The 15,687-nt window shown below is 42.9% G+C and overlaps 1 protein-coding gene across 1 annotated transcript in view; it reads right to left on the reverse strand.

The window, feature by feature from the left end:
- Window positions 1-8,300: 8,300 nt before the first annotated feature.
- LOC135465837 (sodium/nucleoside cotransporter 2-like) overlaps window positions 8,301-15,687 on the reverse strand; it is a 43,737-nt gene continuing 36,350 nt past the window's right edge. The window contains exons 8-11 of the mRNA XM_064743194.1: window positions 13,521-13,689; window positions 11,159-11,317; window positions 9,336-9,516; window positions 8,301-9,164 (exon numbers count right to left, since the gene is read on the reverse strand). Coding sequence (XP_064599264.1) covers window positions 9,085-9,164; window positions 9,336-9,516; window positions 11,159-11,317; window positions 13,521-13,689 — 589 coding nt within the window. The 3' untranslated portion in view covers window positions 8,301-9,084. The remainder of the gene's footprint in view (window positions 9,165-9,335; window positions 9,517-11,158; window positions 11,318-13,520; window positions 13,690-15,687) is intronic.

Genomic DNA, 15,687 nt, shown 5'->3' on the forward strand with positions numbered 1-15,687 from the left:
GATCCCATGTCTGACAACAGGGAAGTGGGGGGAATGTTGATGACTCCATGTCTGAGAACGGGAGATGTGGGAATGTGAATGATCCCATGTCTGACAACAGGGAAGTGGGGGGAATGTTGATGACTCCATGTCTGACAACAGGGGAGATGTGGAAATATGAATGATCCCATGTCTGACAACAGGGAAGTGGGGGGAATGTTGATGACTCCATGTCTGAGAACAGGGGAGATGTGGAAATATGAATGATCCCATGTCTGACAACAGCGAAGTGGGGGGAATGTTGATGACTCCATGTCTGACAACAGGGGAGATGTGGAAATATGAATGATCCCATGTCTGACAACAGGGAAGTGGGGGGAATGTTGATGACTCCATGTCTGACAACAGGGGAGATGTGGGAATGTGAATGATCCCATGTCTGACAACAGGGAAGTGGGGGGAATGTTGATGACTCCATGTCTGAGAACAAGGGAGATGTGGGAATGTGAATGATCCCATGTCTGACAACAGGGAAGTGGGGGGAATGTTGATGACTCCATGTCTGACAACAGGGGAGATGTGGGAATGTGAATGATCCCATGTCTGACAACAGGGAAGTGGGGGGAATGTTGATGACTCCATGTCTGAGAACAGTGGAGATGTGGGAATGTGAATGATCCCATGTCTGACAACAGGGAAGTGGGGGAATGTTGATGACTCCATGTCTGAGAACAGGGGAGATGTGGGAATGTGAATGATCCCATGTCTGACAACAGGGAAGTGGGGGGAATGTTGATGACTCCATGTCTGAGAACAGGGGAGATGTGGGAATATGAATGATCCCATGTCTGACAACAGGGAAGTGGGGGGAATGTTGATGACTCCATGTCTGAGAACAGGGGAGATGTGGGAATGTGAATGATCCCATGTCTGAAAACAGGGAAGTGGGGGGAATGTTGATGACTCCATGTCTGAGAACAGGGGAGATGTGGGAATGTTGATGATTCTATGTCTAACAATGACGGATCTTAAACGTTAAATGTTTCTCCTTGTATCTCTAATTACATTTTCTTGTTGAACACATAAATGTGAAGCGTTCCCAGCAGCATGTTAGGAATATATGTGCCTCCAAACATACATTCATACGCCTATAGTCAACCACAGAGGACGTTTTGATTAATTTTCACAAAAACAATATGCAAAGGAACGTTGAACACAAACCATCAAAGAACTAAAAAAGTATGTACATGTAAAGCAGACCTCAGATCTTACTGATGACAGAGTACACGTACCAGTGTAACAATTCTTGCCCGTATACCACGGGAAACATGCGCGCAAATAATTAGTGTTTCTCACGTCTTACACTGATTGTATCTACACGGATTTGATAATATACAGGGCACGTACCGGTTAATTCTGGACTACTTGTAGAAATACAGAATGACTGCAACTGCATTTTACTGTTAGGTTTCATCTGATGCTTTTGATCTGATTAGTAGTAGCCTCTTTCTATCTACGCAAATCCGTATGTATAAAACGCAACGCGGTTTAAATTACGATGTCTGGTCAAACAGCTGATTAGAATAAATGTATTTATTTATTTTATTGGTGTTTTACGCCGTACTCAAAAATATTTCACTTATACGACGGTGGCCAGCATAATGGTGGGCAGAAAGCGGGCCGAGCCCAAGGGAGGCCCACGACCATCAGCAGGTTGCCCAGAGCAAGATGGGTTAGTCTGATTGGCTAGGGCATGTCATTTAATTGGTTAACGAACATATCGTAGAGCAATTCGTCGTGGTATGAATGGATGAGCGATAGTAGTGTTTCCGCCTGATAGTGACGACGTCACGTTAATTAAACGCTTTTGTCCATTGTAACTGACATATTTTTACAAGTACACCAGTTACATGTAGGTATCACGAAATTGCATTCGAAGTTGTTTTCTGATATGCGAAAACGAAGAAGAAATCGGTAATGTTGAAATAGAAAATATTCAGCACAAGTATATTTATAATTAACTTCGTCACCTACCTTCCAAGGGCTATTTTGATACATTTATCATTAGACAATTAGCATATCCTTTACAAGAATACCTCATGCAATATCACTGTAATCAATAAATAGAACCCTTTCTTAGTACATTACGTACGAAACAAAGCTTTCTAATGTATTACCAACAGCACAAAGACCGATGCATGGCATGTCACACTGGCCTGCCTTGTGAGCTACATGTCGAACTGACCTACTTTGTATGCTGCATGTTACACTGACCTGCCTGGTGAGTTACATGTCACACTGACCTACCCTGTGGGCTACATGTCACACCGACCTGCCTTGTAAAGTACATGTCACACTGACCTACCTTGTGGGCTATATGTCACACTGACCTGCCTTGTAAAGTACATGTCACACTGACCTACCTTGTAAGGTACATATCACACTGACCTACCTGGTGAGCTACATGTCCTGACCTACCTTGTGAGCTACCTGTCATACTGACCTACCTTGTAAGCTCCATGCCGCACTGGCCTACTTTGGGCGATACATGTCACACTGACCTAGCTGGTGAGCTACATGTCCTGACCTACCTTGTGGGCTACCTGTCACACTGACCTAGCTTGTGAGCTACATGTCACACTGACCTACCCTGTAAGGTACATGCCACACTGACCTACCTGGTGAGCTACATGTCGCACTGACCTACCTTGTGAGCTACATGTCACACTGACCTACCTTGTGAGCGACATGTCGAACTGACCTACTTTGTATGCTGCATGTTACACTGACCTACCTGGTGAGTTACATGTCACACTGACCTACCCTGTGGGCTACATGTCACACTGACCTACCTTGTGAGCTCCATGCCGCACTGGCCTACTTTGGGCGATACATGTCACACTGACCTACCTTGTGAGCTACATGTCACACTGACCTACCTTCTAAGGTACATGTCGGGACCGGTAGATCCAGGATCAATCCTTGATCGAGTCACACCTAAGACTTTAACAGAGGAAGTTGTAACGTCCTCGCTTGGCGTTCAGCATGAAGGGGATAGTGCAACGACTGGTTGACCCATATTAGTATAATGGCTCGGGCGGGGCGGCTTACTTGCCTTCGGTAAGTCGTCTCAGTGAAGCAGCACTAAATAAAAGAGCGGTGGAAATCCGTCCCGCAACAAGGAGGCACATTACACGTACATGCACCCTAAAGATTCCTTCGTCGTCATATGACTGAAAAATTGTTGAGTACGACGTTAAACCCCAAGCACTCACTCACTCTAAGGTACATGCCACACTGACCTACCTGGTGACTTACATGTCGCACTGACCTACTTGTGAGCTACATGTCACACTGACCTACCTTGTGGGCTAAATGGCACACTGACCTGCCTTGTAAAGTACGTCACACTGACCTACCTTGTAAGGTACATGTTACACTGACCTACCTGGTGAGCTACATGCCACACTGACCTACCTTGTGAGCTATATGTCACACTGACCTACCTGGTAAGGTACATGTCACACTGACCTACATTGTGAGCTACATGTCACACTGATTAAACTTGTGAGCTACATGTCACACTTACCTTCCTTGTGAGCTACATGTCACAATGACATATCTTTTGAGGGATAGATCACACTGACCTACCTTGTGAGTTACATGTCACACTGACCTAACTGGTGAGCTACATGTCACCCTGACCTACCTTGTAAGCTACATGTCACACTGACCTACCTTGTGAGCTACATGCCACACTGACCTAGCTTGTGAGATATATGTCACACTGACCTACCTGGTGAGATACATGTCACACCGACCTAACTGGTGAGCTACATGTCACACTGACCTACCTTGTGAGCTATATGTCACACTGACCTACCTGGTAAGGTACATGTCACACTGACCTACATTGTGAGCTACATGTCACACTGATTAAACTTGTGAGCTACATGTCACACTTACCTTCCTTGTGAGCTACATGTCACAATGACATATCTTTTGAGGGATAGATCACACTGACCTACCTTGTGAGTTACATGTCACACTGACCTAACTGGTGAGCTACATGTCACCCTGACCTACCTTGTAAGCTACATGTCACACTGACCTACCTTGTGAGCTACATGCCACACTGACCTAGCTTGTGAGATATATGTCACACTGACCTACCTGGTGAGATACATGTCACACCGACCTAACTGGTGAGCTACATGTCACCCTGACCTATCTTGTGACCTACATGTCACATTGACCCACCTTGTGAGCTACATGCCACACTGACCTAGCTTGTGAGATACATGTCACACTGGCATACCTTGTAAGGCACGTCACACTGACCTACCTAGTGAGCTACATGTCCTGACCTACCTTGTGAGCTACATGTCACACTTACTTACCTTGTGAGCTACATGTCACACTGACCAACCTTGTAAGCTACATGTCATACTGGCCCATCTTGTGAGCTACATGCCACACTGCTGTAAACAGGACACCCGAGCCTAACTCTCTTGGGGCCTATCCACTGAACACCCCATGCAGAGGCTGTCCTGTGTCACACAATGGTGAGAACGACCAATCGGGACCGAGTGAGAAGGCTGTGTACCCCAGCTCTGGCTCCCCTTGGGCGTATGCTGTCCCTGTCAGGTTCCACAAAGGTGAAGGCCTTCGTATAGTTTGTTACACCTCGAAGAAAAGTGTTACCAAACATATTTTGTCAAAGTGTTGCCTGGTAAACTACACCGAACGAGGGAAGGTCTTCCAACAACCTGCGGATGGTCGTGGGTTTCTCCCAGGCTCTGCCCGGTTTTCTCCCACCATAATGTTGGCTGCGGACATATAAGTGAAATATTCTTGAGTAGGCGTAAAACACCAATCAAATAAATAAATAAACAATCTACTCGGGAATGAAAATGTGTTTCTGACTCAAAAGTGCTCCTTTATGCATGTATTTCTATAAAACTGCGCATAATCTTATAGTCCATGGGCCAAGTCCTAAAATATGACATATTGATACCACAAAAGACGGCATATATCTATGCTATTTTTAAAATGGTGTATATCTTTAGTTCATGTTTATATATGATAACCCTAGCAAACAGGTAGCTTCACAGGGGTTTTCTCACCTGTACATGCACATACCATATCGGTCAATGTGTAGACTCAAACTTTGCTAAATGTTATGCAGTAACTAAGAATGGAATCATTCAGAAACCATGTTCTTACTTTTGGAAATACTTCCCTTAACCAGAACTTAACCAGTTCGTGTCCGATATAATGGAATAATAAGTTTGTTGATGAAGTTGGTGAGACGCTAAATGCCTTTCTGAGTTCGACTCATGCAAAGATAAGGAGTCCAAAGTTTTCAATAATGACCGAAAGACATAGGGTATGTTCCAGGCGAATGAATGAAATCGGTATCCAAATCGTGTTCTGTTCTAGCTTAGAAGTTGTTCCTAATCTAGGCCTGAGACTTTGTTAATCAAAATGTGTATCTCAAAAGCAATTGTGACTGAGATCACAAGAAGAAAATGCATTTTCTTCCTGATATGATAACATAAGTTCCACTTCTAGACGTAGTCAAGAGACTATAAGGTGGACAGTCTAGAACTTGGGCATACATTGCCTGATCACAGCCCGTTGTAGGGCGTTCGGCACCTTTCATCGACAGCCAAATCAGTCATCATCAGGACAATGGGAGAATGATGTCTTCGTGAACACCTGATATGTCCATCACTAGAGTTTACAAAGAAGAAGAAGAAAACAGGAAAAGGACAGACTTGCTCTTCCATTCATAGAATATATACATTTTGAATGCAGAAGTAAAGCAGTAGTTGTGTATCAAGTACGGGAAACCCTATGAAACATTACTTATTTCATTATGGTCATCTTGTTTGAAACGCATTTTACTCACTTCTACTATTCCTGAAAAGTATTTAATGGTTTTGCATGTACTTCACGTTATTGTATTGTTTGTCCTTGAATTCAAAGTAGTCACTTATCCTTTGAGAAAAGTATTTTGAAACCTTGGTCTAGGTGATTGTGCTTGTAAACAAAAGAAGTAAAAAGCTACCTGTATGGGCATCTGGCCAAATTGCTTATAGCCATCTGAAAAGCCCACAAATTTTACACGCTAAAGTACAAGTCACAGGAATATTCTACTAACAGCTCATATTACCTACACTGTATGGGTAAAAAGTGCATTGTTAAATTTACATTACTTTACAAACAATAGTAACTAGCTCTTTTGACATTTTTTTCCGTAATGTACGCAGCACCGAAAAGGATGATTATTCCCCTTCTCCAAATGTGTGATAAAGCTACCATTTTAAAAAGGTTATCATATCCTCTACTCCTACTGAGTCTATAAACCTACAAACCAGAAGCCATATCAGCAGCTCAATTACCTGAGATGTCGGAGTACATTACCATATCAAGGAAAGTCAAAATGCAACTCGAAACTTGGAAACTATTCAGTATTTGTTATACTCACATATCAACACCAAAAGAACAGATGGAGTACGACATTTCAAAAATCGAAACACAGACACGGAAAATAAGAGCTGGCACGTCTGGCCTTGTGTCAGCGATAGGTGTTTCTATACTGCTCTCTGTCTTTACGGATCATAGATATACTCTTCCTCTGACAGACGGGAAGTTGAATTCAATAGGTGCAACCTGGACGTGCAAACAATCCATGCCTAATATGTTGTGTTAATGCAATTCTCTTTAATTTGTCCTCCGTGAATAATTGTTCTATTACTAAATCGATACATGAGTTCGATTTTATTGTTCGACATCACACATGTGTTTATATAAATATGGTGGTTATTATTCATAAGAATGTGATCATTGAAGACGTCTGCTGTTCATAACGATCCTCTCAGGACAGAAAAAAAAAACGATTAACTTTGGATAAAACTTTTAAAAGTTACACAGGCCTCATACTGTTGTTCTTGGAATGATTTACATTTATTTAAATGTTTTTTATCGCCATCATGAAGGCTATTCCAATTGCTCATTGGCTGACAGTTTCATGAGTGGAGTAAACACGAGGGCCCGAAGTAAACCACCGGCCTTTGGCAAGCAACTGACAAACCCTTCCACCTGATAGGTATAAATAATCATCCACAAATCGGGCTCAGTGTGCATGCCCTGTTAGTGGAACGTGGGTGATCTCCACTGAAATTCATGCAAGATCATACAAACACTCTTTTGAGTGCTGTTGTCCGTTTCTTGCTATGTACCAAGGCGCATAAAACAGTGGAGGCGAGGTAATGTCGATTAATGGCTATCCGAACCTCCTCCTAATTTGTATTAGTCTTGACAAACAAGCCACTTAACCACTCCCCTAGGACCTCTCCACTTATTAAATGATTTATATGAATTGTCTATAATTTAGTACAGTGGAACACAGATTTCTTTTTAAAAATTGGTTTTCAAATTGCTTGAAATCAGGCATGGAAAAATACTTTGACTAACCGATATGCCAATGTACACGATTCCTAAGTTGTTGTACGACTATGTAAGCGAACATAACAAAAACTTTAAACTTGCCCACTGCAGTCTCGCTGTTGTGTTACGTGTGTGAAAAACCATTGGGAGGGCCAATCTCTGATAACAAGTATTTGATGCACCTCTCTAAAATTATATGGCGTGAAACATACACCACACGTCTGCTGGGGGAACCCTCCTATTGCGTGAAACATAAAACACACGTCTGCTTGATGAATCATCCTACTGTGTGAAACATGAAACACACGTCTGCTTGAAGAACCTTCCTACTGTGTGAAACATAAAACACAGGTCTGCTTGAGAAACCTTCCTACTGTGTGAAACATAAAACACAAGTCTGCTTGAGGAATCATCCTACTGTGTGAAACATAAAACACACGTCTGCTTGAAGAACCTTCCTATTGTGTGAAACATAAAACACACGTCTGCTTGAGAAACTCTCCTACTGTGTGAAACATAAAACACAAGTCTGCTTGAGGAATCCTCCTACTGTGTGAAACAAAAGACAAACAGATCTGTTTGTGTGTAATTATATCTCGGCAATGCGAATACAGCTAATCGCCGCTATTTCTGACAGCAAGGTCTTGTATGCCTTACTTTGCAGGAACAAGAATGTCTCTGTTTTTTTTACATATACTTGGGGGATGGGTGTCCATGGCCTAGCCCTTCGCCTTTAGGCGGCCTTGTATGGCGGAAGGTGTACTGAATGACCAATCCCATATCAGAGCGATAAATCAAGAAGGAGTGAGAATTTAGAATTATCAGCCATGACGCGATTAACAGGGCAACGCTACAAATATAAAGCCTTGATCATTCATACAATGAAAAAAAAAACCCATAAGTATCAAATCATCTTTCTGAGTATTTAATAATAAAAATGTTGTCATGTATGGTAGAGATATACAGTCGTATCTCAGATGTCAGTTATGATAGAGATGCACAGTCGATAGAGATATCTCAGATCTTGTCAACTATGGCAGAGATGTACTGCCGTTGGATGATGTCAATTAAGGTAGAGGTGTACTGAGGTATCGCAGATGTCAGTTGTGATAGAGACGTACTGCCATATATGCTGTCAGTAATGGTAGAGATATACTGTAATATCTCAGATGTAGTCAGTAATGGTAGAGATATACATCGTATCTCAGATGTTGTCAGTTATGGTAAAGCTGTACAGTCGTATCTCAGAACATGTCAGTCATGGTAAGACAGTCGTATATCAGATGTCAGTTATAGTACAGATTTCAGTCATACTAGAGATGTACAGTCATGTCTGAGATGTTGTCAGTGATGGTAGAAATACACTGTCGTATCTCAGATGTCAGTTATGGTAGGGCTGTAATGCCGTATGTCAGATGTTGCCAGTTATGGTAAAGATGTACTGCCGTATCTCACATGTTGTCAGTGATGGTGGAGATGTAGTGTCGTATCTCAGTTATTGTCAGTCATGGTAGAGATGTAGTGTCGTATCTCAGATGTTCTCATATACGGTGGAGATGTACAGCCGTATTTCACATGTTCGTTAAAATTGTAGTTTCCATGTTGTCAGATATCGCAGAAAAACAGCCATATATTCAACCATCTTGTCATTTATGGCATCGTTGAATTTAAAAGGTAAGTGGCATTTCCACTATACCCCATGACATCCACTTGGTCGTGGTACAGCATTCCTGTTAAAATATAGAAATTGGATTTGCACTTAAATGTTACTGTGCCTTATTCATTAATTTCTTTGTAAATAAAGGAGAATTATTATACCTCAATCCAACAAAAGTTGGCAATATTCTATCCATGCAATCCATTTCACCCATTAAGACATGAACATTTCATACGTCACGCACCTGCCATGCACGCGGTGGTGAAGCACGCGAGATTACCCAGAACGAGGGCGCGCACCATGTGACCGGCTACGTCACTGCGTCGTGAGGGTGCCACGGCGGAATACCCGCCCAGGGCGATGCCCAGACTCTGAATACTGCCAAAACCACACAGGATGTACGTGGCGATCACACCGGTACGCTTCTGGTAAACAAAACAGAAAACACCGATAAACTTTTGTAGACAAAATATGTTGTGTGCACTCTGACTGTTTTCCATGAACGTGCAACTGAATAACGTCGTTAGGTTGAATTAGAAGGTATAAGTGTCTTGAAACGCTTTCTTTTCCAAATGAACCGGCCCGCATAGCACAGTTGGTAGAGCGTCCGCTTCGGGATTGGTAGATCCAGGATCAATCCTTGATCGAGTCACACCTAAGACTTTAAAAGAGGAAGTTGTAACTTCCTCGCTTGGCGTTCAGCATGAAGGGGATAGTGCAACGACTGGTTGACCGTATCAGTATAATGGCTCGGGCGGGGCAGCTTACTTGCCTTCGGTATGTCGTCTCAGTGAAGCAGCACTAAATAAAAGAGTGGTGGAAATCCGTCCTGCTACAAGGAGGCACGTTACACGTACATGCACCCTAAAGATTCCTTCGTCGTCATATGACCGAAAAATTGTTGAGTACGACGTTAAACCCCAAGCACTCACTCACTCTTTTCCAAATGTCGACATGTTACTGTATCATACTAGAAAGTAATTATATGTAGATATGTTTAGGGTTTCATTTCGCACTTAACAATTTTTCAATTATATGACGACGAGGAGGCGTTAAGTGTGCGCAGATATACTGTGCCGTCTTGCTTCGGTGCGTTTCCATGCCGCCAAAGTGCCGCCACCGCTGAAGTATTAGTTGTATGCTGAAGACCCCCAACATGGCACCCCATCCAGTCACATGATGCTGAAACCGGGCCAACCAGTGATGTTTCCTTGTTCTAACCTTTCAGTGCTGAGTGTCAAGCAAGGCAGCAAAAAGTGTCATTATTGAAGTCTCCCGACTTTGGAAGGTAAATAAATGTAATTATTTGCTTGGATTTTTCTTTGTGGGGGGGGGGGGGGGGGGGAATGTACCTTGGGACCGGTACTCAAGACTACAATAGTGATTAGCTTTATGAGTCGCATCTCAGGAGTAAACAACCGGCGACCTTGTGCTTTATCACATCATCATTTGACGGACAGATTTTCACCAGCCGCGTGTATGTCCGTGGTGAATATAGTGAATACTGGAGAACAGTGGAGAACAATGGGTGACAGCGGAGAACAATGGGTGACAGTGGAGAACAGTGGAGAACAGTGGGTGACAGTGGAGGACAGTGGAGGACAGTGGAGAACAGTGGAGGACAGTGGGTGGCAGTGGAGGACAGTGGAGAACAGTGGGTGACAGTGGGTGACAGTGGAGGACAGTGAGTGACAGTGGAGGACAGTGGAGAACAGTGGAGGACAGTGAGTGGCAGTGGAGGACAGTGGAGAACAGTGGGTGGCAGTGGAGGACAGGGGAGAACAGTGGGTGACAGTGGAGGACAGTAGAGGACAGTGGGTGACAGTGGGTGACGGTGGAGAACAGTGGAGAACAGTGGGTGACAGTAGAGGACAGTGGGTGACAGTGGAGAACAGTGGAGAAAATGAAGGACAGTGGAGACACGAGACTGGTAGTCAATTGCTATCTTATATGTTTTATGTTTTACCTAACTCAATAAGTTAATCTTTTATTTTCTCTCCATATGATTATTAGGGGTTCAATTAAACTTCCAGTTTGTCTGTAATGATCATATTATAGATGCCCCACCTGTATTTCTCCACTTCTGATCATGGGGCCTAGCTGTGCGTACCCCACGAACTCATTGATGAAAACCTTTGTTCCTATGAGAGCTCCCACTTTGCTGGTGTCTTCCCACGGTACCCCCATCACGGCTGCTACCGGCATGAACACGTATGAACAAATCATCTGTACAGTACAGAAATGTCTGTTTTACTCTCTATTCTATAGTCTTTTATATAATATGTTGGTTGATTCTGCTGGTGGACTAAGCATCATCGAGGAGTGGTCCCTTTGCATTGTTTTGATTTTATTGTTCTCAGTTCGGTTTTCAACCAGTTACGTGTGACCATTTGCTGTATTCTTTCATATTTGGAAAAGTCTAGCTTTTACTTATTTATTTTTCATGGGTATTTTACTCTGCTGTCAAATGAATTCCATTTAAAAAGACAAGGGGATCTTCCTGTGAAAAGATTGTACACACCAGACCGTACATACCAGACCGTACATACTAGAATGTACATGCCAGACTGTACATACCAGACTGTACACACCAGACTGTACGCACCAGACTGTACATACCAGACTGTACATGCCAGACTGTACATACCAGACTGTACATACCAGACCGTACACACCAGACTGTACACACCAGATTGTACATACCAGACTGTACATATCAGACTGTACATACCAGACTGTACACACCAGACTGTACATACAGACTGTAGATACCAGATTGTACATACCAAACTGTACATACAGACCGTACACACCAGACTGTACACACCAGATTGTACATACCAGACTGTACATATCAGACTGTACATACCAGACTGTACATACCAGACCGTACACACCAGACTGTACACACCAGACTGTACATACCAGACTGTACATACCAGACCGTACACACCAGACTGTACATAACAGACTGTACATACAGACTGTAGATACCAGATTGTACATACCAAACTGTACATACAGACTGTACATACCAGATTGTACATACCAAACTGTACATACAGACTGTACATACCAGATTGTACATACCAAAGTGTACATGCAGACTGTACACAACAGACTTTTTGATCTTTCCACATCTTTCTGTGAATAGACACCAATCAGAGCCTAAGTAAAACCACCGCACCACGACAAGTAAAGAATCAGGCCAACAAGCAGAACCTGGATTCGAACTCTTGATCTCATTGATCAGGCTGGCTGTTTGTAGAAGCATTTGGAAGTCACCGTGGGACTTTAGCTCCAGAATTTTTCTCCTTTTGGATCGAGAACATCTCTGTACTATAAAACCATGACGGGAGGCATGGGGATGTACTTGGATATTTCCAAACTCCGGGTGTGGGATTCCTATGAAGTAAGTGTGGAAGGAGGGGCGTTTTGCGTTAAAACGAACGTATCGGACACATGGGTGTGTGGTGACTTTGTCATACTCAACGAGACTGTACATAACAGACTGTACATACCAGACCGTACATACCAGATTGTACATAACAGACCGTACATGCAGACTGTACATACCAGACTGTACATACCAGACCGTACATACCAGACCGTACATACCAGACCGTACATATATACCAGACCGTACATACCAGACTGTATATACCAGACTGTACATACCATACCGTACATACCAGACTTTACATACCAGACTGTACATACCAGACTGTACATAGGGGATCTCCGTGGCTCAGTTGGTTAGCGCGCTAGCGCAGCGTAATGACCCAGGAGTCTCTCACAAATGCGGTCGCTGTGAGTTCAAGTCCAGCTCATGCTGGCTTCATCTCCGGCCATATGTGGGAAGGTGTGCCAGCAACCTGCGGATGGTCGTGGGTTTCCCCCGGGCTGTGCCCGGTTTCCACCCACTGTAATGCTGGCCGCCGTCGTATAAGTGAAATATTCTTGAGTACGGCGTAAAACACCAATCAAATAAATCAAATAAATAAATAACCAGACTGAACATACCAGACTGCACAAGCCAAACTGTACATACCAGATTGTACAGTCCACACATGCAAGACGTAAGGTGTAAAACTTACTTTCTTTGCGGAGGGATTTTATGTTTGAACGTGAAAGCCACTTAACCAAAGACGCTCTCTTTGTAAATGACGTCACGTTAACAAGCTTGCGTAGAGTCTGCGTTGAAATTGATAAACAAAATATCAGCCAAAACTTGAATGTTTGCACATGAACAAAAGTTGTCAGTCGTCTAAAGAGACGACATTTTTGAATGATCTTAACTAATGTCTGTGTATGTTTCACAAAGGAAACCTAGAGTAAAATCACGTAAATACCAAGTATATTATTGCCTTAATCGGTAGCTACGATAATCGGTAATTACGTTCATTACGTGTGGCTCGAGAAGCATTACCTGAAAACTGAGGTTGTGGATACCAACATTGTTCCCCAGGTAGGTGAGAATGGCGTTGATAAACTCCAAAATGGACAAAAAGGCAATGATATTGACCACAATGTACGCTATCAGCTTCACAGCATTGGCGGCTCCCTCCGAGGCGGCCTCTACCACGTTTCTCTGCTGCCTGAAATTAATTAATATTACAGGTAATGTAAAGTGTAAGGAAGAGGTTATCTTTTCTGGCTGTAAAGAATGTAGATATGTAAAGGGATTTGGTTGTTTTCTGTCAAGCTTGGATTTCGCGACACAGACTGACGTACATGTGGAGCTCAGAAGAAAACTCTGGGATGGCATCGGCCTACACCCTCTGTGTTGTTTGGTAGCTATACTCACTTGTTTTACTCTGCCACTGAGATTGCTTCAAAGATAAGTGTATATAATATACTGTTTGTGTATACCTCTATGACTGTAATATATATTTGTACATTTGCGCACGCCCAATTTTTTTGTTTGTTTGTATTGTATATATACTTTCCGTGTGTGGACACTGTTGGTGACTAAGTTGTAAATATAGTGTAGTGTGGAGAATAATCCGCAGCTGTAAATATTGCTGTGATTTAAATAGTGTTATATATTGCTTAGTGTAGGTCTATAGTTCCTATACTTTTGGTATAGTGGTAGGATTGTATGCAGTACAAATCCTGTACGTGCACTGTCTACTCTGCATTACTAACCCGGGCGCCTTTTGTCTTGTCCCGGCCCGGAGCAGCTCCCGAGCAACACCCACTTGTGCTTTAACAGTCTTACGTAATAACACACCTGTCCTATACACCTTAGATATTATATTTAGATTAACTGACCATGGACTACGCCGAAGGGGGTGAGGATTATATGGAATTCTTGGAGGTCCGTTCCAGTAATAAACGCGTGCGCGATTTATCCTTGGATCGGGCGTCCTCTGAGGGGAAGAAACCTAGACAAGTAAACACCAGGTCAAATTCAGGCAATAACAGTGTGGTTATATGCTCTATGGGTGGCCTGCCCATTACAGTGTGGAACAACATAAAATTTGGATAAGCGATACAGCAAGCTATCGGTAACATCAAACAAGTGAAAAAGCAGGGTTCTAAAGAGCTAGTAATTATATGTACGGGACCAGCCCAAGTTAAAAAGGTTTTGGCATTAACCTATATTACGGGACGTGATGTGCAATGTAGATAACAGTTATCTGCTAACCAAGCACGGGGTGTTATTTATGGGGTAGGAGATGAGCTAACTGAAGAAGATGTATTGGCTGCTTTGAAGAAAAACAAATGTTATAAAGTGGAAAGGCTATATAAGGGGAGGGAGAAAATGAAAACAAAATGCATGCTGTTGCATTTCGATCTCGAGGACAATCCTACTGAAATTTTTTTAGGTTATGAAATGTTTGAAGTCAAAGGGTACGTTCCTCCGGTATTACGCTGCTACAAGTGCCAGGGCTACGGCCATATATCGTCTTCATGCAGGGGAAAGCAGCGTTGTCCTCGTTGTGCAGGAGAACATAAGTTTGAGCAGTGTAAAAATCTGGATAGACCTAAGTGCGTTAATTGCGGCTCCCTCGGCCATTCATCTGCCTACCTGGGCTGTCCATATCGTAAGCAGGTTAATAAATCCCAGTATATTAAGGTAACGCAGAAAGTTTCGTTTGCCGAAGCTCTTAAGAATGTTCGTGAAGAGAACAGTTGACCTTATTCTGAAAGCCCTGCAGAGAGGGCTTTACTTGAAGGCTCTGAATATTCACCATCTATGTCTAATGGTACACCACCTACGGATAATAGTACACAACCTACGTATAACTGTACACAACCTCGACCAGACGTTCATCCTGTGAAACCCACCTCACAATTTAAGCGAGTTAAGCCCGTAAGGAAATCTGCATTTACCCAAACCATGTCGGATTCATGTAATCAAACCGAAGATTTGTCTTTGTCTACGGCAACTAAAATCATAGCCGTGTTCACTGAAGTAATGTTCAAAGCTTTTGAGCTTAGAGAGGCTGACAAGTTTATAGCTGAAGTCTTCCATATCGCCCAGTCACGGCTCGGAACATGTCAACTTTACACGTCTCAAGTCCGTACTCTCTAGTCTGGTTTCTGCTGAGGTTTCGTAATGTTTATGTTTTTTAACCTTTATTGCTTCA

Source organism: Liolophura sinensis, chromosome 5 (genome assembly GCF_032854445.1).
Source record: "Liolophura sinensis isolate JHLJ2023 chromosome 5, CUHK_Ljap_v2, whole genome shotgun sequence".
NCBI classification, from domain to species: Eukaryota; Metazoa; Mollusca; class Polyplacophora; order Chitonida; family Chitonidae; genus Liolophura; species Liolophura sinensis.